This window comes from Canis lupus, chromosome 20, assembly GCF_003254725.2.
Source record: "Canis lupus dingo isolate Sandy chromosome 20, ASM325472v2, whole genome shotgun sequence".
In the NCBI taxonomy this organism is placed as follows: domain Eukaryota; kingdom Metazoa; phylum Chordata; class Mammalia; order Carnivora; family Canidae; genus Canis; species Canis lupus.
Genome location: NC_064262.1, coordinates 53584938 through 53612860, shown reverse-complemented (window position 1 = coordinate 53612860; position 27923 = coordinate 53584938). Strand labels below are relative to the sequence as shown.

Below are 27923 nucleotides of genomic sequence, written 5' to 3'. Positions count from 1 at the left end.
TTATTTCATGACTCAGCAATTCCTCTTCTGGATCTGTACTCCAAAGAGTTGAAGGCAGGAACTCAAAGAGATATTCATACATCCATGTTCACAGCAGCATTGTTCATAGCAGCCAACAGGTGGAAGCAATTCAAGTAAACATTCACAGATGACTAGATAAGTAAAATGTAATGTATCCAGACAATGCAATACTATTCAGCCTTAAAGGAAGGATATTCTGACACTCGCTATAGCACAGAGGACCCTTGAGAACATTGTGCTCAGGGAAATAAGCAGACACAAAGAACAAACATTCCATATCCCACTGATAGGAGATCCCTAAAAGAGTCCCATCCATGGAGACAGGAAGTAGATAGTGGGAGGCAGGTGTGCATGAGGGGGTTTAATGGGAACAGAGTTCCAGTTTAGGAAGATAAGAAAGTTATGGAGAGGGATGGTGAAGATGTGACTGTGCTTAACACCACTGAACTGTATGCTTAACTGGGGTTAAAATGGTAAATTTCATGTTATGTGTATTTATCACAATAAAGACAAAGAAAAGAGTAAATGTACCCGGTTAATTCCTAGTTCACTTTTTGAATTTTATTAAATGCCCACAGGATTTGGCCATTTCTTTCCCACACTAATCAAGAGTAAGCAGTCCCTAGAGTGTATGGGCTTTTCTTTTTGGTGTCCATTGCAGATGATTATCATATTGTAGCAGGTGGATAAGGAAATGTTGCTGTTAACCAATCATTCTCTGTTTTTTAGACATTGAAACACGAAGGGTTGAGAAATGCAGCCTGATGAAGACATTCAGGCTGAAGGCAGGAAACCAGACCATGGACATTCTCTGCACCACCATTCAGAAGGAAAGCTTGGGAGGTATAGTATATTGAGGTCCTAGAACTTAGACATCAGCCCAAGAATATTCCCAATGGAATTCCATGTTGCTCCTATAAAACAGTTCCCAGAGGCCCTTTATCATACATGAGGAAGTTCTGTGGATGATGTTTCTAAAGCCTAGGTCTGGGAAATTTACACTGGGCTCTTACAGCCAGAAAAAAAAGAAAGATGAAAAGAATCCAATTTCCTATACACAATTGTGTTTACATTGGATGTGTTGGAGTGGGACTGAAGTTGAGATTTCTTAATGACTTCCCATGTGTGCTCCTTGCTTAAGTCACCTCCACCCTCTAGGGTGCTCTAGGCTGGTTTCCTTAAATGGATGTCTTTCCCCTGCACATGAACAGTGAATGGTTCCCCATTTCCTAGAGAAGATACCTAGGAATAAACCTAACCAAAGAGGTAAATGATCTATACCCTCAAAACTAAAGAACACTTCTGAAAGTAATTGAGGAAAACACAAAGAGATGGAAAAATATTCCATGCTCATGGATTGGAAGAATTAATATTGTGAAAATGTCAATGCTAACCAGGGAAATTTACACATTTAATGCAGTCCCTATCAAAATACCATGGACTTTCTTCAGAGAGTTGGAACAAATCATCTTAAAATTTGTGTGGAATCAGAAAAGACCCTGAATAGCCAGGAGAATATTAAAAAAGAAAGCCATAACTGGGAGTATCACAATGCCAGATTTCAGGTTGTACTACAAAGCTGTGGTCATCAAGACAGTGTGGTACTGGCACAAAAACAGACACATAGATCAATGGAACAGAATAGAGAATAGAGATTCTATTCTTGAGAATAGAAGTGGACCCTCAACTTTATGGTCAACTAATATTCGACAAAGCAGGAAAGACTATTCACTGTCTTTTTAACTTCTGAATACTTCTGTTTATTTTTATCCATTTCTTTTTAAATTTAAGTTTTAATATTTTTAATTTTTTACTTGAGATATAATAGACATAAAACATTATATTAGTTTCAAGTATATGACATATATGATTCCTTTTTTGTCTAACTCATTTTTAAAACTGTGTACAGTCTATTATTAATCATTTTTAAGATTTTTCTTTTACTACTTTCCATATGTCTTTTCCCTCCTGCAAAATTACCTCCTACCCATCTTTTTCTCCCTCCTTCACTTCCTTGCTCTCTCCTTCATCTCTTCCCTTCCTCTCTCCTTTCTATCTTTCCTTCATTTTTCTCCTATCATCCTTCTTTCCCATCTTTCATTTTCCTTCCTTCCCTCCATCCACTGAGTCATCCACTCACTGTCCACATATCACCCAGCTTTCCTTCTTTCCGTTCTTCCATCCATCCATTCACACATCCATCTATCCATCCACCCTTCCATCTGTCCATCCACTATTCCATTCTTCCTTCCCTCCGTTCATTTATCCGTTCTTCCCTAAAACCATCCATTCTTCCTTTCCTGTACCCACACATTCACCCATCTCTAACCTGCCTGCCTTCTTGCCTTTTTTCCTCTATCCCTTTAGCCTTCCATCAGATTCATTGATCTGCTTTGCAATTTTTGAGGAATAAAATAATGACTTCACCTTCCAAGCTTGAACTGAAAGTTCTTTATTATCTTTAATCTTTTCCTTAACTGTAAAATACCAAAGAAAATTTTCCCTATCAAGAGTGGTAGCATCTGACTCTAAAAAAAATAAATAAAAAATAAATAAAAAATAAAAAATAAAGTGGTAGCAAGGATGAAATTATTATTTAAATTTTAAAATACATTTAAAATTAAAAGAGTATTACTTAATGTGAATGACTCACCACATTGTCCCATAGTAAAGGCTCAATAGATGGTAATTGAAATTATTTTTTTCAGTGGTCTGACATCCTATCTAAAAATTAAAGCTACCATAGACAATTTGTTAAATCTTTGATGTTGCCTTCAAATGAGCATCACTGAACCTAGGTGGGGTTTCTTCTTTTTTTGTTTGTTTTTTTTTGGGGGGGGGGGTTCTTCTTTATCCAGGTGCTGTCGCATTTATATCTTATGCTTCCATTGGTTCCATCATCAATGAGAGCTTTGTGTCTGAGGAAAACCTAATGACGAAGGAAAAGTTGCATAATTTCTACCTGAACTCCAAGGTAGTGAGTGGTACAATGGGATCCAGAAAGAACACCTCGCTCTCCACGTCCATTAATTTCACATTTCAGCATGAAAAGGTGCGTGAGAACCAGGTGACTCCATTACATCTACAGGGATTTTGTAACTAACTGGGAATGTTTCCATGCTGATGAATTTACAGGTTGGAAGTTTATAAAAATGAGATAGATTCTCACTCATCTGGGGGACATGGTGTTAGAAAGTCTAAAATGAACCCAGAGTGAGAAAACTGGGCTACCCCTGAGCTCTACTGAGTAGATAACCTCAGAATCAACCCCTCAACTGTCCCCCAAGCCTCTGGACAGCTCCAACTTGTCAGACTGGTCCACATAAAACCAGTCAGATTTTAAGAAGGCACCAATCCAGACCAGCATATAAGATGAGTGATAGTCATTTGGGGTTTTTGAAGTGCTCTCAAGTGCTGTAACACGGTGTCAGACCAGGCAATTTCAATAGGAAAGTTTTCTGGGTTTTAGAACTTGCCAAAATTAAAAATGATTCTGTCTTCTTCAAGGGGGTTGTTTGCTGTGTAAGTAATTTCCTCAGAACTAGGCAACTTAAAGTGATATGCAAGTATTACTCACTTGCTTTCTGTGGGTCAGGAATGTGGGAGGGGCTTAGCTGGGTGGCTCTGGCTCAAGGATTCTTCTAAGTTTGTCATCAAGATGTTGGCTGGGTTGTGTCACCTGAAGGGTTCACTGAGGCTAAAGGGTTTGTTTTCAGGATGCTTCCCCCATCTGGCTGTTGGCAGGAAGCTTCTGTTTCTTGCTATGTGGGGTTCTCTGAGAGCTGCTTCAGTGTTCTCACAGCATGGCAGCTGGCTTCCATGAGTGCTCCAAGAGAGACTGCACCTAAGGGAGTGGAATTAGGCTTGACATTTTGAAGGGAGTGCCAAAGAATTGTCAGGATACAAAATCAATGCCCAGAAGTCAGTGACATTTCTATACACTAACAATGAGACTGAAGAAAGAGAAATTAAGGAGTCAATCCCATTTAGAATTGGTGGACATTTTTTAAACCACTACAGGAAGAGATGGAGCTGAGCGGTCTGGGTTCACGTCCCATCTCCTTTCCCATTCACTACTTAGGGAAGTTACTCCATCTTCTGTGATGAGCTTAGCCCAGAAGCTGAGGTTCTGTTACTTCTAGTAGCAATGTGCCTTGTTGGTTCATGGGAGAGATGAGTCCATGTGTATAAAGTCCTTAAAATAGTGCCTGGCATCAGCAAATGGTGCTGGGAAAACTGGATATGTGTGTGCTGAAGAGTAAAGTTAGACCCTTAAACCATATACAACATGAACACTAGATGGAACAGACATAAATGTAAGACATAAAACTATAAATCTTTTATAAGGCAACATAGTGGGAAAGTTTCATTACCTTGACATAGAAAGGGTTTCCTAGATATGACACCAAAAAACAGCCAACAAAAGTAGAAATAGACAAATGGATTACATCAAACTAAAAACTATGCATCAAAGGACACAGTCAATGGAGTGAAAAAGTAACCCATGGAATGGAAGAAAATACCTGATAATGAATTAGTACCCAGAATACATAAAGAAGGTCTACAATTCAACAACAGCAACAAAATAACTTGATTTTTTAAAAAGAGCAAAGGATCTGAATAGACATTTCTGAAAAGATGATATACAGATGGCCAAGCAGCACATGAAAAGATGCTGGACATCACTAATCATTAGGCATATGTAAATCAAAACCACAATGACATATCACCTCACATCCATTAGTATGGCTATTTTAAAAACCAATTAAATAGAGTGAGGATATAGAGGAATTGGAACCACTATGCACTGTTGATAGGAATATAAAATGGTGCAACCACTATGGAAAGTAGTATGGTGATTCCTCAAAAACTTGAACCTTGTATTACCATATGAAATAATATGGAATACTATTTAACTTTAAAAAGAAATGAGGACTGTTACTATGTAAGTGATGAATCACCAAATTCTAAACCTGAAACCAGTGTTATCATATATATTAAATAACTAGAAGTTAAATAAAAACTTGAAAAATGAACAAATACAATTTTGATATGTACTACAACATGGATAAACCTCCATGGTTCAGTATGCTGAACAGGACAGTATGCTGAAGTGAAATACACCAAACAAAAAAAGACAAACGCTGTAATCTTCCTTTTCGTATGAGGTCCTCAGAGTTGTCGAGTTCATAGAAACAGTTAATAGGTGTTTGCCTAAAGCTGTAGGGAGAGTATGAGGAGTTACTTTTAATGGGTATAGAGTTTCAGTTTTACAAAATGACAAAGTTCTGGAGATGAGTTACACAAGAATATGAATATACTTAACACTACAGTGCTGTCCACTCAAAAATGGTTAGGATGGTAAATTTTATGTTATGCAATTTTTACCTTAAAAAAAACTTTCTTAAAAAATTTGACACCATCATATAAACATTCCCAAGCATTAGCTACCATTACTATCTAGGCTCAACCTTTGTTGATTTTTTTTTAAATGTAACTCTGTGGGAATTTCAGGACACTAGGTGGTGAGCACTTATAATATTTTTTTCTGCCATTTCTTTCCTGTCAAAGATGTTGCCAAGCAATATTCAGAAACCACTTCCCCCTTACCCAGCTCTTGGCTGAACATAGGAGATTAGATAGATAGATAGATAGATAGATAGATAGATAGATAGATAGATAATAGATTACCCTTGGACCTGGATTAAGGAAATACAAAGACTTTTGTCTCCATCATGTAATCAAACTTTGGGCATGATTGAGTAACTATGTGAAAACATCCTGGCCCCATTTATAGCTCCCACTGGGGCCCATTATACTTAAGTTATTCATTGTAGCAGCTTCAATGGGCAAGTCCTCTTATGCATCAAATGAAAGAACAGTGAGAAACACTTTTGTGCACGTACCATATTTTGAGTTTTGTGTGTTACTTAACAAGTCTGTGTCTCTATCCTCCAACATGTGCACCTGGGAGAGTAACAGTATCTACACCATAAACTGCTGTGGAGGTTGAGTGATTCCATGCTGGATCTATAGATTGGTACCTGCATACATAGATAGGTGTCAGTGTTGTCTGTGTCAGTGATGAGGACAATTGCAATGGAGATAAGGACTATTTGTTGGGAATTCAACAGATGGATTCTCCTCTCCAGGAAATCATGTTGCCCTGACCTCAAAAATGATCTCCTTTTCTTACTTACCTTACAAATGACAGTGGCAGTCAGGTAGGATGGTTAAGATTTATGGCTCTGAAGGCAGAAATCCAGAATTGGAATTCCATCTCCTTGTTTATCACCACAAGACAACTATCAGTTTCCTCCTATGGAAAAGGAGTATATGAATACCTGCCTCGCAAACGGTTTTGTAAGCAGCCAATGAGATAGTAGATATGAAATGCCTAGTATGTTTTGGAGTACGAACAACAATCAGTAAATTTTAGTTATTCCATGACCGGACTAAGGCAATGTGGTTATTCTCCAGATAAAGAGAGAAAATGAGCAGCCCCTCTGTGTCTACTGGCAAGGGTCCTCATGGTCTAATGAAGGCTGTCAAGTCATTTCCTCAGATGAAAATCAAACTGTTTGCAGCTGCAGCCACCTCTCCAGCTTTGCCATTCTCATGGCATCCACCAAATTAAAGGTAATCTCTACTTCTGTAAATAAACTGACCTTTCGGGGATCCCTGGGTGGCGCAGCGGTTTGGCGCCTGCCTTTGGCCCAGGGCGCGATCCTGGAGACCTGGGATCGAATCCCACGTCGGGCTTCCGGTGCATGGAGCCTGCTTCTCCCTCTGCCTATGTCTCTGCCCCTCTCTCTTTCTCTCTCTGTGACTATCATAAATAAATAAAAAATTAAAAAAAAAATTTAAACTGACCTTTCATTGAAGTGGAACATTATCAAGTTCCATAAAAAAGAGGATTGATTGAATGAATGCATTCTGATATTGAATGGAGAGAGATTTTAAAGCAACCCCTCTACTCGTGAAAGGCTGTCAATATTTTCAGTGGAAAACACTAGAATGTTGACCTGGAAGTGCAAGCTATTAAGTGCTTCTCACAGTTTCCTGTTCCTAAGAATCACAACAGATGCTTATTTTAAAATTCATTTTCTTGATTCCATCCCTGAGAGATTTGGATTCTGGAAACCTAGAGTGGGGGTCAGGGATGTGCATTTTACAAGGGGATTAGTTCCTTAGACAAATATTTGGTGAGCATCTAGGACTGCCAGGCAGAGTCAAAGTGTGTAGAAGACAGCCCCTGTCTTTGTGAACAGGGACATAGTAAGAAATGGATGTCATAATAAGTGAATTGTGTTGTATGTTGGAAATTTCTCTCTCTGATATGCAAAAATGATAACAGGGACTACTACTCTGTGCTCTCTCAACACCCAGGGAAAGAATGTCAAACATCCCCTTTACATTGATCATACATTGAACTGATAATTTTGGAACCTAGTAGGTTAAAGAAAATATACTAGTAAATTATGTTCATGTTTCTTTTTTACATTTTTTTAAAGATTTTATTTATTTATTCATGAGAGACTGAGAGAGAGAGAGAGAGGCAGAGACATAGGCAGAGGGAGAAGCAGGCTCTATGCAGGGAGCCTGACATGGGACTCAATCCCAGTTCTCCAGGATCACGCCCTGGGCTAAAGGCAGCGCTAAACTGCTGAGCTTCCCCGGCTGCCCTCTTTTTTACATTTTTTTTTAATTTTTATTTATTTATGATAGTCACACAGAGAGAGAGAGAGAGAGAGAGAGAGAGAGAGAGAGAGGCAGAGACACAGGCAGAGCGAGAAGCAGGCTCCATGCACCGGGAGCCCAACGTGGGATTCCATCCCAGGTCTCCAGGATCGCGCCCTGGGCCAAAGGCAGGCGCCAAACCGCTGCGCCACCCAGAGATCCCTTTTTTACATTTTTAATGAGGCTACTAGAATATGTAAAATTACCTCATAGGGTGTATCTTTTTTGAAAAAAACAACTTTATTGAGACATCCTTGACATATAAAAATTGTATTTATAGTTAAGGTGAACAACTTGATGTTTATGTGTATGCACTGTGACAAGACCATCACAGTCAAGCTAAATAACTTACCCGTCACCTCTACATGGATGCCATTTCATGTGTGCATGTGATGGGAATTAAGATTTCAAGCAAATTTCAAGCATACATTACAGCATTGTTAACTCTTGCCACCACACTACACATTAGATCCCCAGAACTCATTCAGCTTATATAACTGAAGCTTAGTGCCCCCTGGTCACATCTCCTCATTTTCCCTATGCCCAGTCCCTGGCAACGATTATTCTACTCTCTGCTTCTGTGAGTTTGACTATTTTAGATTTTGCTTATAAGTGAGATCATGCAGTATTGGTCTTCCAGTGTCTGGCTTGTTTCACTTACCTGATGTCCTCAGGGTTCCTCCACATTGTCACAAATGGCAAGATTTCCTTCTTTTTTTTAATTTTTTTTTATTTATTTATGATAGTCACACAGAGAGAGAGAGAGAGAGAGAGGCAGAGACACAGACAGAGGGAGAAGCAGGCTCCATGCACCGGGAGCCCGACGTGGGATTTGATCCCGGGTCTCCAGGATCGCGCCCTGGGCCAAAGGCAGGCGCCAAACCGCTGCGCCACCCAGGGATCCCGATTTCCTTCTTTTTTTTTAAGGCTGGGTCTATTCCATTGAATGAATACACCTCATTGTCTTTATTCATCTGTTCATCGGTGGATATTTAGGTTGTTTTCATCTTAACTTTTGTGAATGATGCTCATAAGATATTTCCATGGGACAGTGCCAGCTTGGTGGTTCCAGGTTTCCAACATCCCTGTGTAGAAAATGCTATCTTTGACTCTATTAAATTGCTAGGACTGCCATAACAAAGTGTCACAGACTGGATGGCTTAAACAACAGAAATTTAGTATCACAGATCTAGAATCTGAAAGTCCAAGTGCAAGGTGTTGGCAGGATTGCTTTTTTCTGAGTCCTCTCTCTTTGGCCTGTAGATGGCCTCCATCTCCCTGTGTCCTCATGTGGTCCTCACCCTCTACCTTTTTCCAAATTTCAAATAAGGACACCAGTCCTATTGGATCAGAGCCCCCCTAATTATGTCATACTACTCAGCTCTTTAAAGACCTTGTCTACAAATACAGTCATATACTGAGGTCCTGGGGATTAGGACTTCCACATATGAATTTGGAGGCAGGGGACACAATTCTGCCTGTAATACTGCCTCCATTTTAAATATGGGGACTTCAGATCTCAGAGAGTTGAAGTCACTTGTTTGGGGGACTGAACTGGGATGCCCATCTGACTCTCCATCAGGCACATAATGACAGTGCTGGAAACTACAATGGATTCCTTCTTTGCTGACTCAGGTGGATCCCGTGCTGACCATGATCACCTATGTGGGGTTGAGCCTGTCTCTGCTGTGCCTCTTCCTGGCAGCCCTCACCTTCCTCCTTTGCCGACCCATCCAGAACGCCAGCACCTCCCTCCACCTGCAGCTCTCCATCTGCCTCTTCCTGGCCCACCTGCTTTTCCTCTCAGGCATCAACCGGACAGAACCCAAGGTAGGAGAATCAGCTGAAACTCACTTTTATGTAAACATTTCCACTGACATTGCCACTATGATCCTGAAGCCCAAGTAGGTAGATGTAGGAAGAGGGATGGAATACAAAAATTTGGGTAGACAGTCCACTTCCCCCCATTGTCATCAGTTGCCCATTTTAGCACTGTCTATTGACAATGGAGTCTCTGGGAACAAGTGTTAGAAAGGAGCTTCCTGGCTATGAAATGGTGGAAATCACATATCTAGTCAAACTAATTTTTTTTAACATGGCAAACCTGAAGATCAACAGAGGAATTAACTTGGCTGAAATCACATAATAGTTTTTTTGAGGTGTTAGATAGGAACCTCAGAGTCCTGCACTAAATCCAGTACACACAGATATAGCCCATTTTTCAGCAGAACTTCCTGTGAAAATGAAAATGTTCTATATTTGAACTCTTCAAAATGGTAGCCACTGGTAGGTGTCTAGTATGACTGAGAAACTTTAAATTTTTGATTTTAATTAATTTTGAAAATTAATATTATTAATTTTATATTAATTATAAATTAATAATTTCTATTCTATATTAAATAGAATATTCTATATTCTATTTAATTAATATTAATTAATATTAAAATTAATATAGAACATGAAAATGTTCTATATTTGAACTCTTCAAAATGGTAGCCACTGATAGGTGTCTAGTATGACTGAGAAACTTTAAAAATTTGATTTTAATTAATTTTTTACATTTTTAATTAAATTCAATTTGTCAACATATAGTATAACACCCAGTGCTCTTTCCATCAAGTGCCCTCCGCAGTCCCTGTCACCCAGCTACCCCATCCCCCCAATCCCTTCCACAACTTTTTGTTTGTTTCCCATAGTTAGGAGTCTCTCATGGGGAAAAAAAAGGAGTCTCTCATGGTTTGTCTTCCTCTCTGATTTTTCCCACTCAATTCCCCTCCTTTCCCTTATAATCCCTTATAATCTTATACTCCATGTGTGAGTGAAACCATGTGATGATTGTCCTTCTCTGATTGGCTTATTTCACTCAGCATAATACCCTCCAGTTCCAACCATGTCGATGTAAATGGTATTCATCTTTTCTGATGGCTGAGTAATATTCCATTGTATATATACCACATCTTCTTTATCAATTCATCTATTGAAGGACATCTTGGTTCCTTCCACAGTTTGGCTATTGTGGACATTGCTGCTATGAACATTGGGGTGCAGATGTCCCAGTGTTTCACTACATCAGTATCTTTGGGTAAATATCCAGGAGTGCAATTGCTGGTCATAGGGTAGCTCTATTTTTAACTTCTTGAGGAACCTCCACACTGTTTTCCAGAGCGACTGTACCAGTTTGCATTCCCACCAACAGTGCAAGAGGGTTCTCCTTTTTCCACATCCTCTCCAACATTTGTGGTTTCCAGTCTTGTTAAGTTTCATCATTTTCACTGGTGTGAGGTGGTATCTCATTGTGGGGTTTTTTATGTATATTTTTTATTGGGGTTCAATTTGCCAACATATAGTATAACACCCACTGCTCATCCCATCAAATGCCCTCCTCAGTGCCTGTCAACCAACACCATTTATTGAAGAGATTGTCCTTTTTCCAGGGGATATTCTTTCCTGCTTTGTGGAATATTAGTTGACCATAGAGTTGAGGGTCCACTTCTGGGTTCTCTATTCTGTTCCACTGATCTCTGTGTCTGTTTTTGTGCCAGTACCATGCTGTCTTGATGATCATAGCTTTGTAATATAGCTTGAAATCTGGCATTGTGATGCCCCCAGCATTGGTTTTCTTTTTCAATATTCCTCTGGCTATTCAGGGTCTTTTCTGATTCCATACAAATCTTAAGATTATTTGTTCCAACTCTGTGAAGAAAGTAGATGGTATTTTGATAGGAATTTCATCGAACATGTAAATTGCTTTATGAGTGTTGAACCATCCTTGCATCCTGGGGATAAATCCCACTTGTTCATGGTGAATAATCCTGTTAATGTACTGTTTGATCCTATTGGCTAGTATTTTGGTGAGAATTTTTGTATCCACGTTCATCAGCGATATTAGTCTATAATTCTCCTTTTTGGTGGGGTCTTTGGTTTTGGGATCAAATGGCCTCATAAATGAGTTTGGAAGTACTCTGTCCCTTTCTATCCTTCAGAACAGCTTTAGTAGAATCGGTATTATTTCTTCTTTAAACCTTTGATAGAATTCACCTGGGAAGCCATCTGGCCCTGGACTTTTGTGTCTTGGGAGGTTTTTGATGACTGCTTCAATTTCCTTGCTGGTTACTGGCCTGTTCAGGTTCTCTATTTCTTCCTGTTCCAGTTTTGGTAATTTGTGAGTTTCCAGAAATGCATCCATTTCTTCTAGACTGCCTAATTTGTTGGCATATAGTTGCTCATAATACGTTTTTTAAATCGTTTGTATTTACTTGGTATTAGATGTGATCTTTCCTCTTTTGTTCATGATTTTATGAATTTGAGTCTTTTTTCTTTTTAATAAAGCTGGCTAGGGGTTTCTCTATTTTATTAATTCTTTCAAAGAAACAGATCCTGGTTTTGTTGACCTACAGTTCTTCTGATCTCTATTTCATTGAGTTCATTCTATTTTGTTGAGTTCTTCTTTAATCTTTATTATCTCTCTTCTACTTGGTTTAGATTTATTTGCTGTTCTTTCTTAAATTCCTTTTTTTATAAATTTATTTTTTATTGGTGTTCAATTTGCCAACATATAGAATAAAACCCAGTGCTCATCCCGTCAAGTGCCCACCTCAGTGCCCGTCACCCAGTCACCCCCACCCCCCGCCCACCTCCCCTTCCACCACCCCTAGTTCATTTCCCAGAATTAGGAGTCTTTCAGGGATCCCTGGGTAGCGCAGCGGTTTGGCGCCTGCCTTTGGCCCAGGGCGTGATCCTGGAGACTCGGGATCGAATCCCACATCAGGCTCCCGGTGCATGGAGCCTGCTTCTCCCTCTGCCTATGTCTCTGCCTCTCTCTCTCTCTGTGACTATCATAAATAAATTTTAAAAAATTTAAAAAAATGAGTCTTTCATGTTCTGTATCCCTTTCTGAAATTCCTTTAGCTGCGAGGTTAGCTTATGTATTTGAGTTTTTTTCCAAATTTTTAAGGGAAAAAATACATCGCTTGTATTGTGATGTATTTCCCTCTAGAGACCACTTTTGCTGTATCCCAAAGATTCTGAATGGTTGTATTTCATTTTCATTAGTTTCCATGAATATTTTTAATTCTTCTCTAATTTCCTGGTTGACCCATTCATTTTTTAGTAGGATGCTCTTTAACCACCATGTGTTTGAGTTTCTTCCAAATTTCTTCTTGTGATCGCGTTCTAGTTTCAAAGCATTGTGGTCTGAAAACATGCTGGGCATGATCCCAATCTTCTGGTATCAGTTGAGACCTGATTTGTGGCCTGTATGTGGTCTATTCTGGAGAAAGTTCCATGTGCACTTGAGAAGAATATGTTTTCACTTGCTTTCAGATAGAATGTCCTGTATATATCTGTTAATCTATTTGGTCCGGTGTATCATTCAAGGCCCTTGTTTCTTTGGTCATGTTCTGTTTAGAATATCTGTCATTTGCTGAGAGTGCCCTCTTGAAGTCTCCTACTGTTAGTGTATTATTATCTAAGTATCTCTTTACTTTGGTTATTAATTGATTGATATACTTGGTGGCTCCCACATTAGGGGCATAAATATTCATAACCATTAGGTCTTCTTGTTATATAGATCCTTTAAGTATGATATAGTGTCCCCTTTCATCTCTTACTACAGTCTTTTGTATAAACTCTAATTTATCCAATATGAGGATTGTTACCCAGCTTTCTTTTGAGGACCATTTGAGTGGTAAATGGTTCTCTACCCTTTCATTTTCAGGCTGGAAGTGTCCTCAGGTCTAAAATGAGTCTTTTGTAGACAGCATATAGATGGGTCTTGCTTTTTTTTATCCAGTCCAATACCCTGCATCTTTTGATGGGATTATTTAGCCCATTCACGTTCAGAGTAACTACTGAAAGACATGAATTTAGTGTCATTGTATTATCTATACAGTCCCTGTTTTGTGTATTGTTTCTTTGGGCTTCCTCTTTCTTTTACAGGGTCCCCCTTAATATTTCTTGCAGAGCTGGTTTGGTGGTTACATATTCTTTCAGTTTCTGCCTATCCTGGAAGCTCTTTATCTCTCCTTCTATTCTGAATGACAGCCTTGCTGGATAAAGTATTCTTGGCTGCATATTCATCTCATTTAGTACCCTGTATATATCCTGCCAGCCCTTTCTGGCCTGCCATATCTCTGTGGAGAGGTCTGCTGTTAATCTTATATTTTTCTCAATATAAGTTAAGAATCTCTTTTCTTGAACTGCTTTAAGAATTTTCTCTTGGGCAGCCCAAGTGGCTCAGCAGTTTAGCTCCACCTTCAGCCCAGGGCCTGATCCTGGAGACCTGGGATGGAATCCCATGTCAGGTTCCCTGCATGGAACCTGCTTCTCCCTCTGCCTGTGTCTCTGCCTCTCTCTTTCTCTTTCTCTCTCTCTCTCTCTCTCTCTCTCTCTCTCTCTCATGAATAAATAAAATCTTTTTTAAAAAAGAATTTTCTCTTTATCTTTGAATTTGTAAGTTTCACTATTAAATGTTGAGATGTTAAATGGTTTTTATTGATTTTGGGGGGTGGGGGGTTCTCTCTATCTATTGGATCTGAATGTCTGTTTCCTTCCCCAGATTAGGGAAGTTCTCAGCTATGATTCTTCAGATATATTTTGTGATCCTCTCTCTCTCTTAGCCTCTTCTGGAATCCCAGTTAGATGTAATTCTTCCTTCTCAAGCTATCATTTATTTCCCTAGGCCTTTCCTCATGGGCTCTTAATTGTTTTTCTCTTTTTTCCTCCACTTCCTTCCTTTCCATCAATTTGTCTTCTATGTCACTCACTCTCTCTTCCACCTCATTAACCCTAGCAGTTAGAGCATCCAGTTTGGATTGTGTCTCATTTAAAGTATTTTTTATTTTGGCCTGATTAGATCTCAATTCTGCAGTAATGAAGTCTCTAGAGTCCTTTACATTTTTTTCCAGAGCCACCAGTAACTTTATAATTGTACTTCTGAATTGAATTTCTGACATTGTATTTAAATCCACATTCAGTAACTCTGTGGCAGAGTATTGCCTCCAGTTCTTTCTTTTGTGGTGATTCCTTTTAGTCATTTTGCCCAGTGCAGAGTGGCTGTATGAGCAAGCTGAGTCAAAAATATCAACCACGACCTAAGTAAAATACACACTAGATGATTCTGAAGAGGTTGGAGACCAGAAAATAAAAGAAAAAGAAGAACAGAACAAAAGAAAACAAAAGGACCACTAAAGTGAAAAACCAATTTTAAAACAAAATAGTAAAAATAAAAAACCAAAAACGAAGAAGAAAAAGAAAGGAAAGGGGGGGGGGAGTATGGTGGTGGTGAGGAAGTGATAGTGGAGAGAGAATATAGTCTCCCTGAGGGTACCTAGAGGGTGACCCTCTTGGTTCTGAGTGCATTTTGTTCTGTATGTTAGAATATTCTCAACCTCAAATTTATATAAACTATCAATACTTGTATTAAGACCCAACATTGACCACAAAAACATAAACAAGATAAAAGAGGGGGGCAGAATGGGAAGGAAGAGAGAACATAGTCTCATAGAATGAATCAACACAGTGTTCTACTTGGTTCTGGGTGTATTTTGGTTGTATGTTAGAAGATACTAAATTCCACCATTGTAAAACAAAATGACACAGAAAAAGCAAAAAACAAAAACCCACATCTTGTATATCTACCAAAATTAAATTAAATACATTGAAGGGAATCCAGAATTGAAGGGAATCCAGAAGTGAAAAATATATCTAAGACATGTAATTGTAGAAATATAAAAGTCAAAAAGGAAAAAACTTAAAAATGAAGAGTTGGTAAAATACTATAGTTAGGCAGGAAAGGAGAAAAAATGTTGGAAATTTTTAACCTGATACAAAAATGAGTCGTAATGAAAAAAGAAAAGAAAAGATCCTCTAGTTCTATATATGATTTTTCCTCAGTCCTGGAGCTTTCCAGTGCTGCTTTTCCCTTGTTCTTCTAGCAGTTCTTCTGGGGGTGGGGTCTGCTGCACTGATCCTCGGGTGTCTGTGCCTGAGCAGAAATGCCCTGTCCCTTGCCAGTTGCTGGACTCAGTATGAGCTGTTTATCCTGTGAGGCCTCTTTGTTCCCTAGAGGCCCCACGTCTCCCAGGTAAAAGGTGAAAACAAGAAGAAAAAATGGCGGTGGACAGATTTCCAGCTCTGGAGTCGAACTCCCTGCTTGACTAACCTGTCTCCCAGTCCACACTGGTCTAGATGCTCCTGGGGGCAGGCACAGGTGCACTGATCTGCACAGCCTGCAGAGCACCCAGCAGCAGGAGAGTTTTTGCTTTCCTGTGCCCTTCCCGCTTCCACCTGTCCCAAGAGGAATGGAGGATAGCCAGCTTTGTCCACTTCAGCACCCTCGGATCCAGGGCCCTGTGTCGCTGGACCCGCATTCCAAGGGACTGCTTCTCCCAAAGAAAATGAAGGACAGCTGCCTCCATCCAGTGCCAGGCTCTAGGTAAAGGGAGCTCTGGGGCCAGCCAGCATAATCAGCTGGCTTATGCCCTGAAGGGTTGTGGTGCTCCAGCCCTTTACCAAGACCAGACCATGTTTTTTGGTGAGCTTTCTACTGGGTGCCCCTCCTCTTACAGTGTCTTGGGGAATCTTGATGCTTCACTGCCCCTCCTGCAACTCTGCCCTATTTCTCTACTAAGCACTTTTCTATCAGAGAAAACTGAGGCCCAGATTCTTAAAGTTCCTGCTTGTTCAGGGCTGGGCTTTCATGCCCTGGAGGCTTTCGTGGCTCCCCTTTCAACTGGCTTGTCACAGTTCCCCTCTTCCACTTGATTTTTTTTTTCGCCTTCCTACCTTGTTAGAAGCAAAAAGTAGTCTCTCTGTAGCATGCCAGCTGCTCTCTCTTTATGTCTCAGGACGAATTTGTAGGTGTTCAGGGTGTTTTGAAAGTTACCTAGGTAAGGTTGTGAGACCAGACGAGATGAGGACCCCTACTCTTCTGCCATCTTGCCTCCTATCTAATTTTAATGAATTTCAATATAAATAGCCCCATGAGTGTTTCCTAACTGCAAGGTAGACTATGAGCTCTCTAGACCTCAAGCTCAAGGTCTCCCAGAACAAGTAGAGAGAGCAAATTCTCCCTTCTTCCATTAATGTTTTATTTAAGCCCTCAAGTGGATTGGTTGATGCCTACCTACCCTTACTGGTGAAGGTGATCTTCAGGTCTACTGACTCAAATTCTAATGTCTTCCTGAAACACCCACACAGACACACCCAGAAATAATGTTTTACCTGTTATCTGGGCATTAGTTAGCTCAGCTGAGTCGACACATAAAGATAAACAGCACACCCACACAAAGGGCAAGGGCCATGGACTATTCATCTACCAACTTTAATCTGTCATGGATCTGAGGAATCTTCCTATGACATTCATTCCTGGGCATTTCTGGCCTGCTCCATACATGGGATAAGCATGGGGCCACTGAAAGCTCCTCAAAAATATGTTGCCCCCAGGCAAAATATTACAGGTGTTAGAATTGAAAATGCAGGCCACACCCAAGTATTGCTAAGTGCTGAGGACATAATCGGGTACAGGGGTATAAACTACATTCTTAACTCTTGTCTCCCCTCCAGGTGCTGTGCTCCATCATTGCAGGGGTGCTGCACTACCTCTACTTGGCCGCCTTCACCTGGATGCTCCTTGAAGGGCTACATCTCTTCCTCACGGTTAGGAATCTCAAGGTGGCCAACTACACCAGTGCAGGCAAATTCAAGAAGAAGTTCATGTACCCTTTTGGCTATGGGATTCCAGCTCTGGTTGTGGCTGTGTCTGCAGTAATAGGACCCCAAAATTATGGAACACACACACAGTAAGCATGATGTATGCCTTGATGGTGGAAGTGGTGTCTATGGCTGATACATGATCAGAAATCAAAAGCATTTCAGTCCATTTCCCATTGTAAATTATTCCTCAAACCAGTCTCTTTATAAGCCAGAATTCTATTTTCTCTTAGAAATCCCTAGAGAAATGGTTCTCAGCATCTTTGGGGGCTGGATCCTTTTGAGACTTTAAAATCTAGGGCCTATTTCCCCAAAGAGGGAAATGTACTTTTCAGAAAAATGTACTTACACATTAAATTTTGACTATAACTTCAGGATATTAGGGACAAAAAGTACATTCAAGAAATTCAAGGATGTTGGCAAATCAAACTCCAATAAAAAATATCCAAAAGGAAAAAGAAATTCAAGGATGGAAAAGCCCACCCATAGCCTTTGTGTTCTGTAATATTCTGAAAGAGTAGGCTGAAGAGGTTGAGATTCATCCCCAAAATGTAAAGAGTAACAACAATAGCAACAAATCTGGAAGGCTTGTGATGCCTCAGAGATAGCCTATATTTCATCTCATTCTCCCTGTGATCCTGTGGGGTCAGCACTGTTCATCACCTCATACACAGGATATTTGGGGCTTCGTGCTTCTAAGAAACTTTCTCAAGGTTAGAACTATAGAGAGTGTAACTAATAATTCCTCACTAAAGGATTGTTGCCTCACTAAGGAAGTTTACAAAGCTCTGCAAAGTTAGCTGAAGATGTTAGTATTTTGGCAATGAGGCTGCTGTTGGGAGTAGGCATGCATGTGTTAAAACAACATGATAAAGGTGATTCTCTTGAAGGAAAAAAGATGCCCTGTCTCCATCTTGAACCAAACAGCCTACCAGAATGATTCTGGAGATATTATGGTAGCATAGATCAAGGTTGGCAAAAGTTCTATAGGGCTAAAGGGTAAGTATTTTGTCTCTGCAGGTATCCAGTCCTTGTGGCAAATAATGAATATGGCTCTTGTGGTAGGAGAGCAGCCAATATGTAGACCATATTAAATGGATGGGTGTGACTGTGTTTCAATAAAACTTTATTTACAGAAACAAGGGGTGGACTGGATTTGGCCTGTGGGTCATCATTTGTAACATTTGGAATAAAACATAAGCACAGGAGCTTTTCTGCTCACTGAATATTGGCAATTGCCTGTTATATGTACTAGTTTTATGCTTCCAAGTCTCTGTTTAGAATAATTAGACTATTTTTGCCAACATAAGCCACGATGTAATAAAAAGGACTTGGGCAACAGAGTACTTGGTACATGGAATATAGTTGCTTAGTGTTGGTAGGTTTTTTGCTATACTCAACAACATTATCTCATTTGATCTTTCCTATGAGATCTATATGAGGAAAACTGCAAAAGTGTGATGAAAGAAATCAAAGAAGATTCAAATAAATGGAGATACGGTTATTGTTCATGAGGAGGAAGATTCAATATTGTCAAGGAGTCAGTCAGTTCTTCCCCAATTGATCTATAGATTCAATACATTCACAATGACAATCCCAGAAAATTATTTTGTAGATATTGATAAGCGGATTCTAATGTTTATATAGAGAAGCAAAAGACCCTGAAGAGCTAACACAATATTGGATGAGAGGAACAGTCAGAGGACTGATCCAACCTGACTTCAAGAGTTGGCAATATGGCCACTGTCACCATTTAATCTTTTGATACTTGTGTTTGCCCCCACTTACAAAGGAAACTGAGCTTAGAGTGTATAGCTTGTGTCAGATGAGAACCCATGTCTTATTCCATCTAAAATCCGGGTTCTGAACTAAATCGTTCCTGGCATTGGTTGAATCTTGCTCAGGAGTCTGAATTCAAGCTCTCTGCCCTCCAAGAAATAGGCAGCTCACGTGTAACCTTCTCTCAACAGCTGCTGGCTCAAGCTCGATAGAGCGTTCATCTGGAGTTTCATGGGACCAGTGGCTGTCATTATCTTGGTGAGTGACTAGTGATAGTTATTTATGGGAGTGCCCGCCCTGGGCTGGCCAAGCATAGAGTGTGATTCTTTCTGTGAAAGTAGAAATGATGTGAAGCTAAGAAAATATAGCCTAATGTGATGAACTCCTCTTCCTGGAAATGCTCTCTTCATCTGTCTTTCCCTGCTTCCCCCTGGTTCACTTGTTGCTTTGATGGAACATAACCCTCTACTGGGAATTCTTCTAAAAATCCCACGTTTCTTCATTCAGCAAATATTTAACAAGTATCTACTCTGCACAGAGTGACATGTTCTCCTGTTCATCAGGAACTTCCTGATCACATCCATTGTCCCGGTATAGATATTAATAGTACTCTTTCACTTTCAAGGTGACTTGGTGTGAATGATAACTATATAGTCACCCTAATCAAGCACCAAGTGCCACAGGTACAAAGACATACAATGTGCTGTATAAAATAGCATAGCAGGGATTCCCTGGGTTTAGCAGGAAGCAGTTTAGCACTGCCTTCAGCCCCGGGCGTGATCCTGGGGTCCGGGGATAGAGTCCTACATCAGGCTCCCTGCATGGAGCCTGCTTCTCCCTCTGCCTGTGTCTCTGCCTCTCTATGTGTGTGTGTGTGTGTGTGTGTCTCATGAATAAATAAATAAAATCTTAAAAAAAAAGATCAGAGCATATATGCATAGCATTCTATGAAGCCCGTATCTTTTGGAAAAAGATTCTTAGGTCTACCTCAAATTGAGTTGCCTGCCATGGCCTCAAAATAAAATTCCAATTCAGGTTTTCATTCTGTGTCCGCAGATAAACTTGTTGCTGTACTTCCAAATTCTGTGGATTTTGAGAAGCAAGCTTTCCTCCCTCAATCATGAAGTTTCTACCATTCAGGATACCAGGTAAGAAAGTCCCAGAATCAGTGGTATCCACAGATTTCTCCTACAGGACTACTTTTCTTTCTAACTAGGAAAGAAAAACCCATACAAAAATCTGATACAACATTTCCTAGGACTGGATAAAGCGTATGTGAGGTACAACTTCTAGAGGTAAAAACTATAATCTTAGGTAGCTTCATGTACTCCTTGATCTCTTTATTCAACAAATATTTATTGGGTGTCTCCTTTGTGTAACATAATCATCATATGAAATTCATGCCAAGAGAATCAATGTTATCCTGCCTCCCCCACCTTGTAAATCCACCTACTTCTAGGGACTCTGTTATCCTTTATTGGATATGTTCATTTCTTACTGGTGCTGATCTAAATGATTGAAATTAATGATAAGAGCAACTGACGTTAACTAGGGACTTGGTAGATGTTGGAAATTTACCAATATTCTTTCACTGAATGCTCATAACTCCAATCTATGTGGTGGATATGAGTACCAGCCCCCATTGATAAGATGAACAACTGCTTATTTTACCCAACAGTGGGCTAGAACCTTGCATTGGTGAGTCATGTATACAGAACTTAAAGGATATCTGTCCAACTTCAAATCCTGGCTTCGATCTCATCTGCCTATCAGACTAACCTAACATTTCTAAGCCTTAGTGTTTTCCATCCTGAAGGGTCAGAGCATCACCTTTCTAGGCACTTCCTCATCCCTCTATACATGCTGGATGTGAGTAAGCTCATGTCCCTGTGTGTGTGTGTGCGCGCACACACACACACACACACCATCTCTTCCAGACAGTTGCCTTCAACCACCACATTCCATTTTATAAAATACAATTTTCCTTTGAAGGACCCAACAGCATGTTATGGTCTGAAGTCCTGACATTGTCCTCAATACACATTTTCTTTTTTTAAAGTTTGTATTTATTTGTTCATGAGAGACAGAGAGAGAGGGGGGCAGAGACATAGACAGAGGGAGAAGTAGGCTCCATGCAGAGAGCCCTATGCAGGACTCAATCCTGGGACTCCAGGATCACACCCTGAGCCGAGGAAGACACTTAACCACTGAGCCACCCAGGCATCCCCTCAATACACATTTTCAAAGCTAATTCCATGAAGGCATTTTTCACATAACTTCCAATAGATCTAGGTTAAAGATTGCAAGAAAAAATATTCCAAAAAGTAGGAGAAAGCATTATTCCCAGAAGCAGCCTTTGGAAACCTGGGCTCTCCCTCATCTTCGAGCTGTATGGCTTTCTGTAAGTGACTTAAGCACATGAGGTTGATGTGAATATTAAAACAAGTAACTTATGGAAAGCATTTAGCACAGTGCTCAACACATAGTGATCAATGATAGTTCTTTTTTTATTAATTTTTATTTATTTATGATAGTCACACAGAGAGAGAGAGAGAGAGAGAGAGAGAGAGAGAGAGGCAGAGACAGAGGCAGAGGGAGAAGCAGGCTCCATGCACCGGGAGCCCAATGTGGGATTCGATCCCGGGTCTCCAGGATCGCGCCCTGGGCCAAAGACAGGCGTTAAACTGCTGCGCCACCCAGGGATCCCTCAATGATGGTTCTTATTGCTCTTTTTCCTTTGCAGAGTCATGACACTTAAAGCCATTGCTCAGCTATTTATCCTGGGCTGTTCTTGGGGCCTTGGATTTTTTACATTTGAAGAGCTGGGGAAGGTGATCAGATTAGTCATGGCATACACATTCACCATCATCAATGTCCTGCAAGGCATTTTGCTCTTTGTGGTACACTGCCTCCTTAATCGCCAGGTAAGCCTAATTATTTTGTCTCTTGCCAGCCAAGACAAAAAGTCTTACTGAATGGTTGGTCCCATTCTCACCCTTATCTGAGGTGTATTTGGTGCTGCCTTCCTTCTGGGAAGAGGGTTTAGGTGATGCTTCAGTATGCCATGTGCTCTGAGCTGCCCTAGCTCCTAACTAGCCTTCGCATTCCAACCTATCTCTTAAGAGTGTGCTTCTGTCTGCTGCAGATGATATCAAAATACCATAGACTGTATGGCTTGGGCAACAGAGATTTCTCTTATAATTCTAGAGGCTGGAAATCTGAGGTCAGTGTGCCTGTGTTATTATGTTCTGGTGAGAGCTCTATCATTTTTTGCAGAGGGCCACTTTCTTGCTCTGGCCTTACATGGAAGAGAGAGATTTTATGCTTCTCCTTTTTGGGACATTAATCTTTTTGGATCAAGGATGTACCCTTATGACCTCATTTAATATTAATTTTTCTATAAAGGGCATCATATCTCCAAATACAGTCACACTGGGAGGTTAGGGCTTTCACATGTGAATTTTGAGGAGACATAGTTCAGTCCATAGCAGAGCATGTATCAGTCAGGATAAGGGAGATTATGCTGCAGTAACAAATAGCCACCACCCCCTGATTTCTGTGGTTTATAAAAATAAAGGTTATTTCTTGCCCAATCTACATATCCATGGCTTGATCTACATTGTTTTCACTCTGGGATATAGGCTAAAGGGCAGCCCTTATTTAGATATTGGTATTCTCGTGGGACTGGTATTCTCATGGCAAAGGGAAAGGAGATCCTGATAAGTGTAGCTTAATTATCTTTCTTTCATTGGCCAGAGCAGATTACTTGGCCATACCTAAGTTCACTAGAAAGACACATAATCTCTTATAGTGAAGTGCACTTTAAGGAGGGGCACTGAAATATTTGGCTGAATATGCCAAAAACAGAGTCTTCAGCTTTAATGACAGGTTTTCCACTGAGTATGTTGCCCTGTGACCTTGGGTAGCCTTCCTACCCTCTCTGAGCCTCAAACTTCTCACCTGTGTAAATGACAACACCTGCTTCACGGGGTTGAGAATTAGATGAACTAATGCAATATAAATCTCCTAGCACAGTCCTTGGCACACATTAAGTTCTTCGGAGGGTCATCATTATATTTTTATTTCTCTTAAAAGATTGGAAACAGTTTTCCCAGCTTCCCCGCCCCCCGCCACTTTTTAAAAAAGTTTTTATTTATTTATTCATGAGAGACACACAGAGAGAGAAGCAGAGACACAGGCAGAGGGAGAAGCAGGCTCCATGCAGAAAGCCCAATGTGGGACTCCATCCCAGGTCTCCAGGATCAGGCTCTGGGATGAAGGAGGTGCTAAACCGCTGAGCCACCCGGGCTGCCCACTTTTTTCCCCTTTACTATTGGTCAGAACTACCAGCAATGAAGATGTTGGTGACAAAAATGCCATCATAACACTTCATTAATTTCTCTTTCATCTTCTAGGGCCTTCTTAATGCTTGGTACTCCTCACACCTAGAATAAAGCACAACTTAAGTGTCTTAGTGAAATAATGTTGAATATGAAATATTTAAATATCTTCTTAAAACATGTTAAGTAGGTCTCAGGAAGGAATTCATGAAATCTAAGGATTGGTTCAGCATAGTGGTTAGTGTCAGGGCTCTGGAGTGAGAATGAAGAGGTATTGAATGCTGGCTGTAGGATATGAGACAAGTCCATTTATTTCCAACAGCTTCAGCTTCTTTATCTTTAATTGGGGATAACAGAAGAGCCTTCCTCATTTGGCTTATGTCAGGCTGAAATGATATATTGTGTATAAAGTGTATTGAAGATCGCTAGTGTTCAATAAATGGTGACCTTTATCATTATAATCCCCACCATCATCTTCATTGTCATCAGAGTCATCATCATGACCATCAGGCATTCCATGATCACTATCACTTTCACTATTCTCCTCCCTCATTGTCAGGATCATCACCTGACATTTAGTAAATACCTTTTGTATAATGAGGATCTTGAATTTTAGAATGAATCAACAAAAGGATAGCCAAGAGTGTACAGAAAATCAATGAGAAGGTAGTCATGGGGCTTCACATGTATGTCTTTTTAACCTTCTCCCTAACCAAGCTCCTAATGTGATACAAACCTCTGTATTCCTCAGGTGCAAATGGAATATAAGAAATGGTTTAGAGGGATGTGCAAATGGGCTGAAACTGAGAGCACTGAGGTAACTCACTCTGGGACCCAAATCAAAATGGTAAGACCAGCTTCTCTGCAATGCTGTGTAATTGCTGAACCCAACATCTTGTACTGCCAGGAGCTTCTGGTCCCTTGATCTGAAAGAAAAGAGAAATTGCATTACTTCCTCCATTACTCTGGTGGTTTTTGGTTTTTGAGACCAAAACCAGTAGAATTCTTTTCCCTTATTTCTTCCTTTCTTTTCTTTTCTCCTTTCTCTCTTTTCTCTCCTCTCCTCTCCTTTTCTCTTCTCTCTTCCCCTCTGCTCTCTGCTCTTCTTCCTTCCTCTCTCTCTCTCTCTCTCTCTCCTCAGTCTTTCCACAAATATCCAAATAATATTTATCAAAATTTAAACATAACAACATTCATTTAACAAATATTTACTAATTATCCCATATATGCCAGTCACTGTTTTAGGTTCTGGGGAAACACCAGAAGATACATTGACAAAAATTCTTGCCCTTAAGAACTGTTGTTATATAGTAAAGGATGGCAAGCCATAATATGGATTATTCAATATTTCACAAAGTGATGAGGGGTATTGAAAAATACAGAGCTGTGAAGAGAAATCAGGACACATGATGTGGAGGGAGTTTGATTTCCAGGAAGGGGGTCATGGTGACAGCCTTTCGCTGTCTATTACCACCTTCTATTTTAATTCTCTGCATGACGTGCCTCTCTGTATGATATTTCTTTTAGTCTGGAAAACATGAAAGTGTTTACCTTTGGTCAATCTCTGCCCCCTGTAGGTTCAGTGATGTGGTTACTATCATTTTCCTTCTACCTAGAGTATGCCTAGCCCACAAAGGATGTTCATTTAATTTGCTGAGTGTCTAAGGTCCTTGTTTATAGATGAGGACACAGAGTGGGAAAGTCCACAGGGTTTGCTCAAAGCTACTCAGCTGGGCACAGGAATTCACTCCAGATCATCAACAACTTTAGGACCACTTCCTGGGACGTGTACTTTCACACAGAGGACAACTGGCTGCTGATAGTGTCCTAACAGCATATGCCAGTGGCTCAGCCCTTGGCTGAAATCACCAGCAGTCAAAGGTTGTGTCTACCTGGACTGTGTAAAAGAACTGTCCCAGCACATGTGGTCTCCAAACACATGTTGCATAGTGGAATCCATAGCATGGATTCTGGAGTTCACCAGATTTGAGTTGGAATCTGGATTCTTTCAGGCTCTACCTGGTAGATGCTAGGCAAGTGGCTTAACCTCTCTGAGCCTCAATTCATTCATCATTGAAATGTCTGATGGACTGAGGAACAAAACAGTGTACATGGAAGCTTTTTGTTCTACTCTGAACCATGACAGCACTACTTTTATTAACACCAAATTATCAAGAGTCAATTATACATGGGATCCCTGGGTGGCACAGCAGTTTAGCGCCTGCCTTTGGCCCAGGGCGCGATCCTGGAGACCCGGGATCAAATCCCACATCGGGCTCCCGGTGCATGGAGCCTGCTTCTCCCTCTGCCTGTGTCTCTGCCTCTCTCTCTCTCTCTCTCTGTGTGTGTGTGTGTGTGACTATCATAAAAAAAAAAAATTAAGAGTCAATTATACAGAAGGCCCCAAACAGTAATCCTATCCTCTTATCTTTGGACAATATGTTATATTCTACAAAGCACATATTCAGGATGTCTGGGTTGGCTCAGTCAGTGAAGCATCCCACTCTTGATTTTGGCTCAGGTCATGATCTCAGGATCATAAGATTGAGCCCTGCTTTGGGCTCCATGGTAGGCATGAAGTGTGATTGAGATTCTTTCTCTCCCTCTTTCTCTTCGCTTTTCCCAATTCAATCACAACTCTCTCTAAAAAAATTAAATAAGTAAAAATAAAAGTAAAAAATAAAAAGCAGATATTCAACTTTACAATCGTTATTGATCCTCTGTAGCATTTAGTGATATGTCACTGTGTGAAGGGAGGCAAGATTGCTGAGGGCAAGTCCTAACTCCACTACTTCCAGGCTGCATGAGTTTTTTTTAAAAAGATTTATTTATTTATTCATGATAGACAGAGAAAGAGAGACAGAGACAGAGACACAGGCGGAGGGAGAAGCAGGCTCCATGCTGGGAGCCGATGCAGGACTCGATCCCGGGATTTCAGGAATGTGCCCTGGGCCAAAGGCAGGCGCCAAACCACTGAGCTACCCAGGGATCCCCCAGTTTCTACTAGCCTCTTATTGTCTCTCCTTCAGGACTTCGTCTGTAAGATGAGGATGGTAATAGTATCTATCTCATCATGAGAAGTAAGCAAGGTCATATGTGTTAGGAACTCAGAGTCCTGCCTGGCACAGGGTAAACAAACACACTATAAAAGTTTTTGAAAGGTCAGATAAATAAAAAGGTCATCATAGATGGCATTTGGGGTGGGGAGAAGGTTATAAAGTCAGATATTAGGACATCTTTATATATACATATATATTAGGACGTCTTTACTGAGCTTAGGATCTTAGAGAAATTCTGGTTTGTCATTTCCTGAGGTGTTAATTTCTCCTCAGATTGTTCTACCTATTATCTCCCCAAATAGATGGAACTACGGATGTCATCAGGAGTCTTTCCTAGGAGAGACCTTGCTTCTGTGTAACTACAGCCAGAGACTACTGTCTGTGCTATTTGACAAAGAATGGAAACCTGAGCTGGTCCTGGACAGCACCTCCTGTGGTCACACACGGATCAGAAAATGCCATCATCTGTATCTTCCTCCTGAAAACAGTTCTAAGACCTTTATTTTTTTCTTTTTTTTAAATTGTTTTATTGGAGTTCAATTTGCCAACATATAGCATAACACCAGTGCTCATCCCGCCAAGTGCCCCCCTCATTGCCCATCACCCAGTCACCCCAACCCCCTGCCCAATTCCCCTTCCACTCCCCCTTGTTCATTTCCCAGAGTTAGGTGTCTCTCGTGTTTTGTCACCCTCACTGATATTTTCACTCATTTTCTCTCCTTTCCCTTTATTCCCTTTCACTAATTTTTATATTCCCCAAATGAATGAGACCATATAATGTTTGTCTCTTTCCGATTGACTTATTTCACTCAGCATAATACCCTTCAGGTCCTTCCATGTCGAAGCAAATAGTGGGTATTTGTCGTCTCTAATGGCTGAGTAATATTCCATTGTATACATAGACCACATCTTCTTTATCCATCCATCTTTCGATAGACACCGAGGCTCATTCCACACACCTTTCTTTATTTTGGCTTCTGTCTCAAGAGATAGAAGGGGTCACTGGGAGACCTTTGAGACCCTTGCTCAATATTGTATATCATGTGCCATTAAGTACTCAGGGAATGATTTTTAGTAATGAAGGAAAGTGCATTTTCTTCTTCCAGCTATTGCTACCTTGCCCAAGATTTATTGGCCAACATCTGGATTCACCTGACAGGTTTTTCTCTCTGGGCAATCGGTTGCATTTTATGCTCCTGAAGATTTTGCATCATTCAACATTTTCAGAATTCAATAATTCCCATATGAATAAATATTAAAAAGAGTGTTGCTC

General features: G+C 40.4%; 1 protein-coding gene across 1 annotated transcript; it reads left to right on the top strand.

Annotated features, from left to right (window-relative positions):
• Positions 1 to 622: 622 nt before the first annotated feature.
• On the top strand, positions 623 to 27009 carry LOC112666973 (adhesion G protein-coupled receptor E4-like). The gene is made up of 10 exons (XM_049098221.1): positions 623 to 864; positions 2880 to 3073; positions 6502 to 6660; positions 9397 to 9591; positions 17326 to 17561; positions 19443 to 19509; positions 20308 to 20399; positions 21995 to 22175; positions 24343 to 24438; positions 26953 to 27009. The coding sequence occupies exons 1-10, from the start codon at positions 786 to 788 to the stop codon at positions 27007 to 27009; spliced, it is 1356 nt and encodes a 451-aa protein (XP_048954178.1). The 5' UTR covers positions 623 to 785.
• The last annotated feature ends 914 nt before the right edge of the window (positions 27010 to 27923 follow it).